Source organism: Lycium barbarum, chromosome 6, assembly GCF_019175385.1.
Source record: "Lycium barbarum isolate Lr01 chromosome 6, ASM1917538v2, whole genome shotgun sequence".
In the NCBI taxonomy this organism is placed as follows: Eukaryota; Viridiplantae; Streptophyta; class Magnoliopsida; order Solanales; family Solanaceae; genus Lycium; species Lycium barbarum.
The window spans coordinates 118,387,522-118,403,372 of NC_083342.1; the positions used below are offsets into that span (position 1 = coordinate 118,387,522).

At 39.0% G+C, this 15,851-nt stretch overlaps 1 protein-coding gene across 1 annotated transcript; it reads right to left on the minus strand.

Annotated features, from left to right (window-relative positions):
- Positions 1-830: 830 nt before the first annotated feature.
- Positions 831-4,911, minus strand: LOC132645826 (rac-like GTP-binding protein RAC2). Its single transcript, XM_060363045.1, has 7 exons — positions 4,460-4,911; positions 4,259-4,346; positions 3,356-3,465; positions 3,159-3,222; positions 2,101-2,165; positions 1,410-1,475; positions 831-1,132 (listed from the first exon to the last, which is right to left on the minus strand). Exons 1-7 carry the CDS (start codon positions 4,595-4,597, stop codon positions 1,034-1,036), a joined length of 630 nt encoding a protein of 209 aa, XP_060219028.1. The 5' UTR covers positions 4,598-4,911; the 3' UTR covers positions 831-1,033.
- Positions 4,912-15,851: the final 10,940 nt, after the last annotated feature.

Sequence of the window (15,851 nt, forward strand, 5' to 3'; positions counted from 1 at the left end):
ATTGTAATTTTTTAATATATCTTTTAAATATTTTGAATTGTCAATAATCGTGACTTATAATATTTTTTACGTAGTTTTCAAATATGTACCTTTTATTTCAAAAAACTTAAAGATCACATGCCCAAATTCACGGTCAAAATTAAACTGTTTTGACTCAAAATTCGAACCGTGTCATATAAATTGGGACAGACGGAGTAATAATTAATTTTGGGTCGGGTAGGGTTGAACCTTTTAAAGTAATTTTTAATTTATTAGATTTTTTAAAAAAAAAAAGGGTAAAAGATGATATAATTGCTTCAATAAAGGCATGTTTTAAATAGTCTACATATACCAATAAAATTGAGGTGGAGTGATAATCACTCTAAATTTTTTGTCATGAGTTTTAGATTTAAGCTTTGCTGGACACAGAGTGATAATATGAAAGGATTGTACTCTACCTTCCACTTAAATCAGAGTATTGTACTTTGCAATCCAAATGAAAATCACACCAAGTGAATAGTCTTTTAGAATTTCCAAGAATTATGTTCTCTTGATCAAATTAAATTTTTTCTGAGTTTTTAGAAGTCACGACAGTTGGAAATGTGAAAACATTTTCATATTACATGCCCTACTCTCACCCTTCCCAACTAGTGTCACATACCATAACCCAAAATGATTTAGGAGCGACTTATAAATGTTCCTTCTTTAGGTAAGACTTAAGAGTAAACAATTTTAGGTCCTGAAGATTTCCATTTCAAGAATATTTTCGACTATGGAGACCAAAACAACGAAAGAAATACAGATCATTGCATAAAATACAGCATATTCTGTCTACACCAACGAATACCACATTGGCAAACAAACATCTTCCCACTTTCCATCACATAAAATCATGTACAAGCCAGTAATAAGCTCAACAAGCACATCACACATACTATGAACTGAGAAAACTGGCACTTCTTAATAAACCAAATAGGAAAAAAGGAAACGAATTTAGTACCTCACCAAAGTGGAAAAGATTAATGTACAAACGTCTCTCTTCTAGTGACTTTGACTAAAGTATCCAGCAAGCTCTGTGTTTTCTTTTCTGTTTCTTGGTCTTTGGAGGATGAAGAACCACCTTGATTGCAGTATCAAAAACGGCCTTCACATTCTACATTACAAAGAATATTTTCTCAATTTCCATCTGTTTAATTGTGGCAATTAACAAGCTACATTCACGGTAGCTTCTACCTTGAATTATTGGTTTCAAAGATGTTTTTTATTTAGTATTTCAGGAAGAAGGAGCTGAAAACTTCATCTATGATTTTGTTCATTTTTTATTCATCTACATTGTTTACTTGTTTTGGAAGTTTAACCTAGACTTGCACATCATGTTTCATGCACAAATCTTTTTAAGTTCCAATGACACTAAAAGGTTCAGATGTTACCTGTTGTGTCTTGGCACTGCACTCAACGTATGCCACTGCACCTATTTGCTTTTTCAGCTCTTCACCCTGTATTAATAAAGAAGAGAAGTAAAAACTCTAGCAAATTTGCAATATGAAAAAGACTACTTGACTAAATTTTCCTTTCTGTATCATTTGGTAATCTATGACTTAATTTATCATGTCTATTTCAAACTTGACATTGTCTCACTAACATCCAAGGCCTTGGCCTTGAAAAACACTTTCTTTATCCTTTACAATTCAACAATATACAGAAGAAGCTGCGCTTGTTTGCACTGTTCGATCAAAAATAGAAGTTCAGATTTTCATTTCTCGGTTTCATCTTTCGATAGGAGAAGGTGTTGGGGACACTGTGATGAGGTAGGGAGAGGATCAGCTCGGAAATTGGTCATTGTTCCTTTCCAGAGTATAGTTCAGCTGGTCATTTTGATAAAACGTTCAGCAGATTGTATATAGTCTAAAAGTTTCTAAGCATATTATTAGGAGAGATTCATACACTTAAAAGGCTCTCTTCACGTTTTCCTTTTCTTTTGGGACATAAGTCTTACTTTATGTTCTCCTTTCTCCTTTCCTTTCTTTATAGAAGCCGGGGCATGCACCGGATTTTTGGAGAAGCAACAGTAAACTTTTGACAGATGTAGTACATATACATCTGTCTAAGAAATACATATACCTGTTCTGTAGAAATTGTACATGCACCAGGGTAGTCCCTTCTAAACTGCTTGTCCTCTCTTAAATCTGTCATATTTAAACTTTGTTTAGATAGAGTTTTAGAAACAAAGAGTGATAGATAAGCTCGGTGTCATCCTATGCGGCAACCAGCTGCCCTAGATTATAAGATAGTGGAAGATTATATGCCAGTAAACATTTAACCTGCATTGCTATGTCCGCAGAACAAATTGATTAACTATCCATTGTTAAACAATCACTTATAAAACACAATCAGATCATGTTACAAGGCCTTTTTCTACAATTAGCCTTTGTTGGTTGCTAAAAATAGCCTAAATTATCAAAAGAATGGTGTAGTCTATGTACCCCCAAGATAAGTTTGAAGAAGAGTCTTAGCTCTAAGTATAGTGGGGGAGAGAGAGAGAGAGAGAAGACTGAATCAGTTGGCTTGGCTTTGAACACTAAGTAATGATAAAGAAGTCATATTAAACTAAAGAAATAGATGAAGCATCAGGTCTTGGAGAAGAATAAGATCATAGCTAAACCGTGTGAGTGTAACTTCTTGCCTATCATGAATTTGACTTGTGCTATAAAGTTGTCAAACTTTCAGCCCCGTGTTAACCACATAAAAAGAGAGTTAATTCCATTTCATTACATTTGAATAAAGCCTAGAGGATATTCCAAAGTGGACTTTCGGGGTCATCCATGTGAAATAAGTAAAACTTATGTACGATACAGTGTAAACAGATGCAAAGGGTAGGTCTCCCCCTCCAGAAAATGAAAAAGCAGAAAGAGAATGTAGAGCAAATGTGCAATATTACCAGTTTACCACTACATATTTCATATATGCAAATAAATTATGGTTTCTGTTAGCTCTTTTGTTGATTAAACATTAACAGACTAGTTCATTTCCAGGATTCATTTTAACATACAGTATCTGCTAAATCCACAAGTGTTAAACGGAAGCAAAAGGGGAAAGCAGTTTAACAAAGGGGAAAAGGCATATATCCTCTCAAGAGCTGCTAGTAAAGCGGAGGAATCTTAAAATGAAAGAAAACTCACCCAGTTTAGTCCCCACTAGAACAATAGGCACTGATGGGGCATAATGTCTTAGCTCAGGAACCCACTTTTCCAACATAACAAGAAATAAAATAAAAAAAGTTAAAATGATATCAGGATTACATGATGAAAAGAGCAAAAGAACAACACAACCACTGGAACAGCTATCAAAGTTGAAAGTTGAGGAAGCAAAAGCATACCTTTTTTGATATGTTCTCAAAGCTAGGCCTACTTATGAGAGAGAAAGCAAGCAGGAAGACATCGGCTCCTCGATAACTAAGAGGTCTAAGCCTGTTATAGTCCTCTTGACCTGTGAAAAATAGTTGAAAACATACAATTTTATCATGTATAATGACTTCTTGAAGATGACGTGTTAGTTATCTTGATCATTAGTTATTACAAGTTATGTACTAAAGACTCCAATCTGGTTTGAAGCTTTTTCTATGTCAAAGTTCCATAAGATTTTATCACAAGAATCCAACAGAAAATGGTTTTCTTATTTCAATTCTTCCCTTAATTTGAGCTTCAATCAATGCACATGATAAGTAAGGGGACCACCATATTGGTTGAAATACATTTTACTAGTCCATGAGGATGACTATTGACTTTATTGCTGGCCTGAGTCTTAATTTATTGGGAAGAAAAAAAGGTTAGAGATCATTCTGGAATAACTTTTCTAGACACTTTGCCTTGTGAAATACTGAAAGCAAACAATTCTTTTGTTAATGTAAAACTACTGGAAGCAGAACATAATCTTGATTAAGCACTAAATTTTCATCTGACTGTTGCTGATGATGATCAATTGATTGTTTGGAAGAGATAGAGTTAACAATTTGCCAAAGGCTTAATTTGAATTTAACATTGACATTTCAGTTACCAATTCTGGTGCAAGATTTGCACTAAGGCAAAATCTTAATTGAAGTACAAAGACCCCCTTATCTTTCTTTGCTTAAAAATTAACAATCAGAGTAATGCAGGATTTTATATGCAATAAAATGTGTTAACACAAAGAGAACAAGAATGGCAAAGACCAAAGTTGACAATTTTGATGAAAAAATATGATTTTTATCATGATCAGTAACAAAAAGAGGGTATTGTCATACCAGCAGTATCCCACAGGCCAAGATTCACAATCTTCCCATCAACATTGACATTGGCACTGAAATTGTCAAAAACAGTTGGCACATAATCCTGGAGAAATAAAGACAAAGAATACATAATGAAAATTTCAGGTGGGAATGAAATAGCAAGATGCAAAACCAATACAAAAATAAACACAAAGAAGAAAATGTATAGTTGCATACAGTGGGAAAAGTGTTGCTAGTGTAGGAGATGAGAAGGCAAGTTTTCCCAACAGCACCATCTCCAACTGTAACACATTTGATGAACTTTGTTCCTGTTGCAGTAGGAGCATTATTACTAGCACTAGTACTAGTATTCATCTCATCAATATTAAAAAAAAAACACAGCTGTGGAGAAAAATTCAAGAACCCTTTGGAGAAAAGTGTTGTTGCCACTCTATATTAGTGAGGGGCATAAAGAGGATGTGGGACAAAGGGGGGGAACAAGAAAAAGTACAACACAAATTTATAAGAGCCTTTTTAGGCACGAAAGTAGTGAAGGTGACTTTATTTCGAGCTGTCAGAGAGGGAAAAATATGTGAGAGAATTTAATTACAGAGTGCTTCGTATTGCACACATGATCATGACGTTCCCAGCCGGACCGGGCTGGTCCAGCCCCGAAAATTTGGGAAAGAGAGAGGTGGGGTGTGGGGGCGGATTGTGGTTTCTCGATTTCAAATATTATTTTATTGATTTCTTAGCAAATTCAATTTATTTTTAATTTGCAGGGATCTAATAGCTCAATTGATTGACTATCTGAATTTTTACTTTATTGGTGAGGGTTCGAATCTCACATTGTAATTCCCTCCCCATTTTTCCTTCCCCTACCCCTATGTAATAAAAAAAATTAAAAAAAAATTATTTTCAATTTTTTTATAGTTGAAAAAATGTTGTTTATTACTATTTAATTTAAAAGTATCAATTAAGTGAGATGTTGGAAAGAAAAGTTTTGCCTAAGATGATATGCTTAGAAGATCAAATTAATTGGAATATTTTTCACCATGTGTCCTCCTTAAGAATTGCAATTTAACTTTTGGCTTTGTTACAAGAAAGGTTGTGTGTCACGTCCTTAGTCTTCAACTAAGCGCACGTGCGGCACTTGACAACTCGCTCACGTTCTTGCACAACTTGCTCATGATCTTGCTATGCCAAGTCAGCCTAGTTTACTACACTCAAGATCGCTAAGGAAATAGTAATTGAGAAAGACAAGAGAAATTTGCTAGAAGGAAGCTTTTTATTATAGAAGACTTAATTGATTTTGCTTGATGGTTTTTACAAATGGATGCCCCTCTATTTATACTACTCACCTAGGGACTAGTATGCAAATAATAATTAATGTATAAGTCCCTACTTATTTACAAAGAAGTCCCTACTCTAGAAATATCCACTAGGCTAGAATGTTCTAAGGCCTTCCTAAGAAATCTTCTAGGAAGTCCATAAATATCTAGAGCATCTCCACATGAATCTCCATAGCTCTAGAATCATCCAACACATGCTAGACTTTTTTTCCATGTAAGCATCCACATGGCAAAAATAGCTCCAAATGGCACTTAGGTGGCATGATGACGTGGCGGGTCATCACACTCTCCCCCACATGATGTTGCGACGATCGCGGCGCATTGCTGCAACATAAACTCTCGAATCTTGTCTTTAAATTGCCACAAGTCTTCATAACGCTCCCATGTGGCCTCTTCCGGTGGTTGCCCCTTCCAGTGGACGAGGAACATGGCGGTGGCTTTCTGCCCTTATCTTCGCCTGTCCTGGTAATCAATGATAGCCTCAATTTCCCGATCATAAGAGACGGTGATGGTAATCGGCGCCCGACTCGACTGACCTCGACTGGGATCATCCTTGTCTTCATGGTATGGCTTGAGCACGCTAGCATGGAAGACGGGGTGAATCTTAAGATCAGGCGGTAACTCCAACTTATATGAGATCTTTCCCACCTTGGCAACGATCCTAAACGGCCCCTCATACTTCCGTACCAAGTTCTGGTGCACGTCCCGTAGTGTCTTAAACTGCCTCGGATTAAACTTCACCAAAACCATGTCCCCAACCTTATAATCTGTGGGACGACGATTGCGGTCAGCAAACTTCTTCATCTTCTTTGCTGCCTCATCCAAGTAGGACTTAGCAGTGTCAAGCTGCTCATCAAACCCCTTGGCCATATGGTAAGCCCGCAAAACTCTTCCCCTCGAACGCTGCTGATAGTGAATGTGGAGTTTGTGGTTGTTGGCCTGTGGCTAGCTCAAATGGTGTCCGACTTGTGGACTCACTCCGTTGCAGGTTATAGAAGAACTGGGCTAGGTCTAAGAGCCTTGCCCAATCCTTCTGGTGTGCACTCACATAATGCCTCAAATAGCACTCCAATAAGTCATTAACCCGTTCTGTTTGTCCATCCGTTTGCGAGTAGAAATGTCATGACCCAGCTAGGGGCCGTGACGGGTACCCGGGACTAGCCACCGAGCACCACTCGTTCTAATACTCATCTTACTCATTTAATGCCTTTTTACCAATTTTATACACGAATTGTAGGAAAATCATATTTTATATAAAAACATAAATACTTATATATATTTGCCTCTCGGCCATCAAAATAACATATACATAATAATAACATCTTGCGAGACCATCTGACCCACACTGCGTATCTACGAGCCTCTACTGACATACTAAACATATAGACGGAACAAGACTCCGTCATGCCCAAAATATGCATATATACCAAAAGAAGAACCATAAGCACCTCCGGACAATGGAGTGCTCTCGATCAGTTGACAGCTACTAAGGGTCTGGACCAAGCTCACCTTCCTGTCTACCTGTGGGCATGAACACATCGTCCAAAGAAAACGGACGTCAGTACGAACCTTGTACTGAGTATGAGATGCATAAACAATGAAGAAAGACAGTGATAATATAATGTGAACATGAATATGAAACATCTGAATCTGAATGACAATCATAAAAGAAGTAATGCATGTTGTCTTACTCATACTCATCATAATCTCATATATGCATAATATGCAAGCTGCCCGTCCATATCGGAACGGTGTAATAATCAATAACATTAGCCCGCGTCCAGGCCTCCCGCGTCCGGGGTACCATCTCATGCCGCCCACTAGTGGTGTCTGCCCATGCCAAAAGGTCATGGTGTATCCGTATAGCTGCCCGCCTTGGCGGTGACTGCCCGGCCAACTAGGCGCGGTGTAATATGATCATGACATGCTCATAAAAAAATACTTGTAATAATATGCTTATCATAGTACATGCATAAGACTCAAGATCAACTATACTCTATCGGGGTGACGTAAGGTCGTGATCCCCCGATTTCATTATGGAGCAATTATTGACATTCTGTCTCACCTTGAAGGAATTAGTACACAAGGTGAGTGTAAGCAATAAATAGCATCATTATCAATATGGCATCATCATATCATATCTCTTATCTTATATAGACATTTATGGACTTAGGCTTCTAGCTTCCGGAAAATAGGAACTCATGAAGAGGAAAAGAACTTATGCTATAGGATTCATGCCATTTGAAAGAAAGGACTAGCCTCACATACCTTTTTCGTTTAGCTATGTTATCGTTCACATGCTCTCCTCCAATGTCACGTCGTTACCTTAACGAGAGAATTCATATTAACATTAGTTAATAGATTATAAAGACGCGTCGTAAATTCTAGAGAAAATTGGGCAGCATTTCCCCTGTAAACTTAACAATCCTCGAAATTCCAACTTAGCCAAACATCAATCAAAATACCAACAACAACAATACCAACAATTTCATATCAAACTAGACTTAAATCCATTCTTAAATTACTTCCAAAACAGCTCAATATACATTCGGATGCCAATGCTTGTATACACTTCTTTATTTCCGTATATCCATAATATAACAACAACAACAACTACAGCCAATCCCCCGATATTCCAGCCTACAAAACAGTCCATAACGACCATAAAACAGTCCCCAAAATATCATCGCAAAACAGCCACAAATATTATACCAAACAGCTCCAAAATATAGTCACAAAACAGCCACAAAAATTACATAAAACAGCCCCAAAATTTTATCATAAAACAACCACGAAAATTATATAAAACAGCCCCAAAATATTGTCAATAAACAGTCACGAAAATTACATAAAACAACCCCAAATATCGGCACAAAACAGCCCGGTATACGCTTTGTATACAATATCTTTATACGCTTTATTCTCCCAAATTCAAGAACAACAACTTATCAACAACTTCAACAACAATGCCAACAATTATTATACATCATAACTCAGCTAATTCCATCAATTTAATCCACCTAAAACAGCCCCTTAATCCATAAATCCCAACAAAACAACAAACGAGTTTATAATGCTATTTTCTTCGTTCTAATCCGTTAAAACTCTAAATAAACTTGTTAACAATGAAAAATGGACCTTAATCTTACCTTAATTATGCAGCAACCACTTCCACCCTCTCTTTCTTGGCTGATATTTAGCTCAAATTGAAGGCAACGCGACGTACAACACTTTTCTCTTCAGGAGCTTCGCGATTCGGGGCTTAGATTGTGGTCAAAATTTGGTTTCTTTCTCTATCTCTCCTCTCTCTCTCTACCTCTGAAATTTCTGGGTTTTTTGAGGTCTGAAAATGAAAGAGAATGCCGAATTTTTTCATTAAATGGCAAAGAAAATGGGCTGACCCGACTTGGAATCGGGTTGGGCCGAATTCATTGCCCAGCTTGACCTTTCTGCCTTAAAATGTTCATATATCCTTATCCCGATGTCACATGAAGACCCACGACCTATGGTTGGAAAGCTATTTCAATTATCTACAACTTTCATTCTGGGAGTTTTCCCAAATTCCCAAAGGACGATAAGGTTATGACCTCCCGAAATCAAATCACCCGAAAACGTATCTTAAAAATATTATTTTGGAGGGCTTTCACTTTGATTTGGCTCAAGGGTCCTTCTTGGGTTGTGTTTAACTTCGCATATATTATTCATATAACTTGTCATATGTTCTAAAAAAAAAATCTCGACATGTGGACCCCACCTCAGCTTATGAATAATTCATCGTACGAAAATACGGGATATAACAGGAAACTAGTGGAAAAGTGCAGCTCCGTGCCAAGTATGTCGAACAACTCCCTCCAAAAGTTCCCAGTGAAGCGGGGGTCTCGATCACTGATGATATGCCTTGGTAAGCCCCAATATTTCACCACGTTCTTGAAGAATAGTTTGGCGGCTTCCTTAGCTATACATCCTGGTGAAGCGGGCATGAAAGTGGCATACTTCGAAAATCTATCCACGACCACCATGATAGTTCCATAACCGTCAGACTTCGGTAGACAGGTGATAAATTCCATAGTCACGCTCTCCCATGGACGCTCTGCTATTGGTAGTGGCTCCAAAAGTCCTCCGGGCTGCCTTTGCTCAACCTTGTCTTGTTGGCACACAAGACAAGTCTGCACATAACACTTTATGTCCTCACGCATGCGCGGCCAATAATATACCGACTCAACCAAGGCTCTAGTGCGGCGTTGACCTGGGTGACCGGCCCATAAGGTGTCGTGGCTCTCCTTCATAATACGTCGCCTAATATCTCCAAACTTCGGCACGTAGACTCTCCGACCTGTGGTGAGCAATATACCGTCTTTCACCCAAAAGCGCCTCATCTTCCCCAGGGTGGCTAACTCCATAAGCTGCTTAGCTATGGGATCATGTTGCATTCCTTCCTTTATAGCCTCTCGGATATCCCACCTTGCTGAAGTAATGGCAGCAAGCTCGGCCTTTCTACTCAAGGCATCGGCTACAACGTTACCCTTGCCCGACTTATACTCCAACACATAGTCGAACTCAGCCAAGAAATCTTGCCACCTAGCCTGTTTTGGTGTGAGCTTCTTCTGTGTCTGAAAGTGGCTAGTGGCCACATTGTCAGTCTTGACCACGAACTTCGACCCCAACAAATAATGTCTCCATGTGCGAAGACAATGCACAATGGCAGTCATCTCCTTCTCTTGCACCGTGTAACGCCGCTCCGTATCGTTCAACTTGCGGCTCTCGAACGCTACGGGATGCCTATCTTGCATCAGGACAACCCCAATAGCAAATTCAGAAGCATCTGTATGCACCTCGAATATTTTGCTAAAGTCGGGCAGCGCTAGAACTGGCTCCTCTGTCACGGCTGCCTTAAGGTCTTCAAATGCCTTTTGGCAGTGCTCCGTCCATCCCCATGATTTGTTCTTCTTTAATAACTCGGTCAAGGGTGCTTCCTTACCTGAATAGCCATTGATAAAACGTCGGTAGTAGTTAACAAGGCCAAGGAAGGATCTCAACTCGGTTACCTTTGTAGGTGCCTCCCACTCTTGGATAGCCCGTGCCTTAGCCTCATCCATGCATAGCTCGTCATTGCTAATGACATGGCCCAAGAAGTGCACCTTTGATTGTGCAAACTCGCACTTTTCCTTCTTGATGTATATCTCGTTCTCTCGCAAGACTTGGAAAACCTTTCGTAAGTGTTCCACGTACCCCCCCAAGGTGTTGCTGTAGATGATTATATCATCCAAGTAGACTACCACGAACTGATCCAGGTAGGGATGAAAGATCTCATTCATGAGAGTGCAAAATGTAGCGGGTGCGTTGGTTAACCCAAAGGGCATCACCAACCACTCGAAGGCTCCGTACCTTATCACACAAGCTGTCTTTGGTTCGTCCCCTTCTGCAATCCGAACCTGGTAGTAACCTTTGCGAAGATCCACCTTGGTAAAGTACTTGGCTTGTCCAAGTCTATCAAATAAGTCGGCAATAAGCGGGATCGGGTACTTGTTCTTCACTGTGACCTTATTAAGTGCCCGATAGTCTATACACAGGCGCAATGATCCATCCTTCTTCTTTTGAAACAACACCGGTGCACCAAAGGGTGCCTTCGATGGGCGAATATGGTCGGCATCTAGTAACTCCTTTAGTTGTTTCCTAAGCTCCTCCAACTCAGGCAGTGCCATGCGATAAAGGGCAAATGCGGGTGGCTTAGCCCCTGGCTCTAACTCAATCTTATGATCCACCTCACGTCTAGGAAGAAAGTGCTTAGGTAGCTCATCGGGCATGACATCTTTGTTCTCCTCGAGAAACTTCTCTATGCAAGGAGGCAATGTGTCCTGGGGACCCTTGTATTCTTCCAAACTTGCAATGGTTGCCATGAATGTCGGCTCTCCTTTCTTAAGACCTTTGATTAGCTACATGGCTGAAAGTTGTGTTTGTCCCTTTGCATGCGGCATAGTCACTGTAGGCACCATGCAAGCTCCTTCTCGCTCCAAAACCAAGAGACGTTTGAGGTAGGGGTCGATCATCACGTGGCAATGCCTAAAGAACTCTTGTCCCAGAACAACGTCAAAGATATCCGTAATAGTTGCGGTAAAATTTGTCGTACCTTTCCAATCGCCCAATTTGACACCAACGCCATTAGCTACACCACGAGCATTTTCTAGCTTAGCATTTACGGTTTTCACGAGGGCGTTAATTGGAGCGAGCTTCAACTCTAGTCTCTTCGCTGCAGCCTCGGTCACAAAATTGTGAATCGCTCCAGCGTCCACCAATGCCCGAGCGAGCTTGTTGTTTATAGTGAGATCCACGTATTGATTTTTATTCTCGTCGGGTTGGATGGGTTGCTCCTTGACAGCGCCACCTATGCTTATCATACCTAACTGTGCAGTGCCTGAACTCTCTTCTTGCGTCTGCTCTTTTCGTTCATGAACCATTGCATTGAGGCTCTTCAAGTCGGGGCAATTTCTGAAGCCGTGTGGTCCTCCACATATGTAGCATCCCTTTTTCTCGATCTGCGCCTTCTTCTCAGCATATCCCTGACGACCATTTGACTTTTTGCCATCGAACTTATTGGCATTTTGAGTCCTGGAGTAGTATTGTTGAGACTCATTGTTCTTACCACAGTCTCCCCCACCTTTGGCATTGCCACCCCTTGACTCATGACCTTTGCCTTTGTCGCGTTTGTCATGCTTGAAATCCATCAAAGACTCAGCCTCTACTATGGCTCGGTCTATATCATTGACTTGTCGGCGTTGCAACTCTTGCTTAGCCCAGTTCTGTAACCCGTCCATGAAGTGAAATAACAAGTCATCGCTAGTGAGGTTGGGAATTTGAAGCATAAGGGTGGTGAACTCCTTGACATAGTCGCGAATGCTCACTATCTGCTTCAACTCTCTAAGTTTGCGCCTTGCCTCATACAAGACATTATTTGGGAAGAACTGTCGCTTGAACTCATGCTTGAACTGATCCCACGTGTGATTGTGCATAGACCTCTGTCAACATCGGCGACCTTTCTTCTCCACCATAACATGGCAGTCTCTATTAGGTACAACACAGCGGTGTTGATCTTGGCCTCATCGTCCCTCACTTTTCCATGCCTGAAATAATTCTCCAAGTGCCAAAGAAAGTTCTCCACCTCTTGTGCCATCACGAACCCCTTTGAACACTGGTGGATTGGGAGCCTCGATCTTAGCCTCCTTCGTCACGACAACATTGTTGGCTGCCTCGGTCACACTAACATCAATCTGCTCTTCGAGTGCCACTATCTTTGCCTTTATGGCATCGATAGTACTTAACGCCTCCATGAGTCTGCACTCTAAGGAAGTGATGGTTTGCTTTACCTCAATCTCAGCCTGCATGTGCCCTTCCAAGTCATTTCGGATGCTTTAAATCTCTTCAAGAATATGCCCCTCAAGAACCCTAAGAGTGCCCTTCACCTTGCCCAAACGTTGGCCAAATATGTCGATGGCGTCCATCCCCACGTTAACCTTCATAACCCACTCTTTACTGAGTGAGACGTCCTCGGACAGGACCTCCATGTCATCCTCGCTCGCCTCAGTGGTAGATGGTTCTTGGGATGTAAGCCGTTCATTTGGCACAACCTCTGGCGGCACCTCCTGGCTCTTGTTGGCGTCATTCCTCTTTTTGTTATGGCCCTTCTTGCCAGCAGCATCCTGGATGACGTTGACTTGGGTTTTAGCAGCGTTGATTTCTCCGTCGTTTGCCATTCCCTCAGTCGTAACCTTCGCTCTGATACGACGTTGTCACGTCCTTAGTCTTCAACTAAGCGCACGTGCGGCACTTGACAACTCGCTCACGTTCTTGCACAACTTGCTCATGATCTTGCTATGCCAAGTCAGCCTAGTTTACTACACTCAAGATCGCTAAGGAAATAGTAATTGAGAAAGACAAGAGAAATTTGCTAGAAGGAAGCTTTTTATTATAGAAGACTTAATTGATTTTGCTTGATGGTTTTTTACAAATGGATGCCCCTCTATTTATACTACTCACCTAGGGACTAGTATGCAAATAATAATTAATGTATAAGTCCCTACTTATTTACAAAGAAGTCCCTACTCTAGAATTATCCACTAGGCTAAAATGTTCTAAGGCCTTCCTAAGAAATCTTCTAGGAAGTCCATAAATATCTAGAGCATCTCCACATGAATCTCCATAGCTCTAGAATCATCCAACACATGCTAGACTTTTTTTCCATGTAAGCATCCACATGGCAAAAATAGCTCCAAATGGCACTTAGGTGGCATGATAACGTGGCGGGTCATCACATGCGGATGTATAAATATTCGCCAGAGTTTGTCAGGTTGCACTGCTCCTCCTTTATCCTACTTCATTTGTGTTTCTATAAAATCGAAGACTCATGATTGATTGATTGAAGGTCCGGATGAATCTAACTATTTAATTAATATTAAAATATTGAATATCAAATTTGGAGTAATTTGAATTGATTTGATAAATTTTATAGTAAAAACGTATTGGTAAAAGTTTATACGGTAACTTACGATGATCCATCATGATTTTGTGGCAAAATGTTAGCTTTATATCAGGGTTGTGTGTAGGAGTGTTCACGAAAAATCGAAAAATCAAACCAAATCGAAAATCGAATCAAATCGAAGAAAACAAACCGACACTTCTTGGTTTGATTTGATTTGATTTTAAGCAAAAAATAATCGAAATAACCGAACCAAACCGACAATATAAAGATCTATCTAAAAATTATATATATACCTTTATAGAAAGTTTGAAATTTTATGATATTAATCTTTTGGACTCTTGATTCATAATATATGTTTTTGCCTTTTTAGTAATCCAATTTTTGTATTTACTTTCTAGTTTGATTTGTTATTTTTATTTTGATAATTCTAAGAATCTATTTTTTGTTCAAAATAACTTGTTTTTGAGTCCTTTAATTAATCATCAAGATACCTTGGTATATCACAACTAAACCTTTAATTTATTGCACAAAAACAAATTCATTGTAAGAACTTTTTTTTTTATGTTCCTTGAAAATGGCTAAATTCTTAGATGATGCATACAAATTTTTGGAGAAAGTATATATATAACTTGATTAGGTTTATATTTCTTTCTTTTCTCAAATAAGAATAATTGATCTGGTAGTGTTATGCCAGAAAATAGTCAATTTAATAGGTGCTTGGATGTATATTGTCATATATTTAAATAAAATCCGACAAAAAATTGAAAAAATCCGACAATAATCAAAGCAATGAAAAACTGACTTAATTGATTTGATTTGATTCTAATATTTAAAAAACCGACTAAGTTGATTTGATCATATTTTACAGGATAACCGACTCAAACCGAACCATGAACACCTCTAGTTGTGTGGGAATACATTTTTTGGCTATTAATGTGAATCGATCAAAGATTTGAGGCCAAATTCTAGCAATTCGTTAGAATTTGCATAATGTGAAAACTTTTGCCAAACAATTAGTAATTCGTCAATGTTTTTGGCTATCTAATGCTAGTTGTGGATTTATTTCTACAAAAAATTAAAAATGAGATCATAATTTAAACGGAAAAGGCTCAAATATGCCATCTAACTATTAGAAATGACTCATTTATGCCACTAGTCAATAGTTTGGCTCATTTGTGCCATCGAACTATAAGAAGTGACTCATTTATGCCATCGAATTATAGAAAATGGCTCATTTATGCCACTCATCAACAGTTTGACTCATTTATGTCATCGCATATTACCAAAATGACTCATCCATGCCGTATTTCATTAAAGCTGGTTTTATAATACCATATATAACACATGGCCTCCAACTAGATTATGGTTGTGGGTGGATAAGGTGTATGAGTCGGATTTTTTATTAATTTGGTATTTAAAATTGGGCTGATTTAATTAAACAACGTAGACCTCTAATTGGAGGCCACGTCTCATATCTGATATTATAAAACCGGCGTTAATGAAAAATGACATGGATGAGTCATGATGACATAAATGAGTCAAACTATTGATGAATGGAATAAATGAGCTATTTCCTATAGTTCGATGGCATAAATGAGCCATTTCCTATAGTTCGATGGCATAAATGAGCCAAACTATTAATGAGTGGCATAAATGAGTCATTTCTGATAGTTGAATGTCATATTTGAGCCTTTTCAGTAATTTAAATGATGCCACAAGAAGATCCTATTTGTGCAAACGCATCCTAATAATTGACACGCCTGTTTGGACTCAAGTTTGGGCCAAATAGAGGCAGATCTGGCTC